This window comes from Wasmannia auropunctata, unplaced genomic scaffold, assembly GCF_000956235.1.
Source record: "Wasmannia auropunctata unplaced genomic scaffold, wasmannia.A_1.0 LD313278.1, whole genome shotgun sequence".
In the NCBI taxonomy this organism is placed as follows: Eukaryota; Metazoa; Arthropoda; class Insecta; order Hymenoptera; family Formicidae; genus Wasmannia; species Wasmannia auropunctata.
Window position 1 is genome coordinate 1 of NW_012049612.1, and position 584 is coordinate 584.

At 52.6% G+C, this 584-nt stretch overlaps 1 protein-coding gene across 1 annotated transcript; it reads right to left on the minus strand.

Annotated features, from left to right (window-relative positions):
• Positions 1–7: 7 nt before the first annotated feature.
• On the minus strand, positions 8–446 carry LOC105460940 (the record flags this gene model as incomplete). Its single annotated transcript, XM_011707435.1, has 1 exon — positions 8–446. A coding segment is annotated over one exon (439 nt), but the record flags the coding sequence as incomplete, so codon positions are not given.
• Positions 447–584: the final 138 nt, after the last annotated feature.

A 584-nucleotide genomic window follows, 5' to 3' on the forward strand; every position in this document is an offset into this window, starting at 1 on the left:
TAGAAACATATCCCTGGCTCTTGCGGTGTTCTGGTTCTGGAACGGCTTCTTGATCTGCTCCTGTCCTTCTGCTGGTGCTTCATGGCTTTTGCCATCGCGCTCATTTGCGCCGTTAGCATTGCCACTTGCTTCGTCAGGGCTTCGATCTGAGGATCCGGGGCCTGCTGTTTGGCTTGCGCTCCCCTATGCGATGTCGTTGCCGCAACTATTGCTTTGTTTCCAACCTCGTAGATGCGGTCGGCTTGTTCCGCGACGTCTTCTAAGTCGTCTGCGGATCTCGTTGCTAATATTGCTTGCATCTGTGGCGGTAGTCGTCCTAACCACAGGGTTCGCAGCAACTCCGTGGAGACTGTAGCGCCTGCCAGGGCGGTCAGGTGTCGCAGGAATTGAGATGGCTTTCTATCGCCTATCTCTTCCTGTTCGAGCAGCTTCCTGATTCGTTGTTCCTGCGAATCCGTGAGTCTTTGTATGAGTGCTTTCTTTAGTGTTTCGTACTTTCCTTGCGAAGGAGGTCGTGTTATGACATCTTTCACCTCCTTTGCTTGCTTCGGTTCGAGTTTTGAAAGCGCGTACGCGTATCGTTC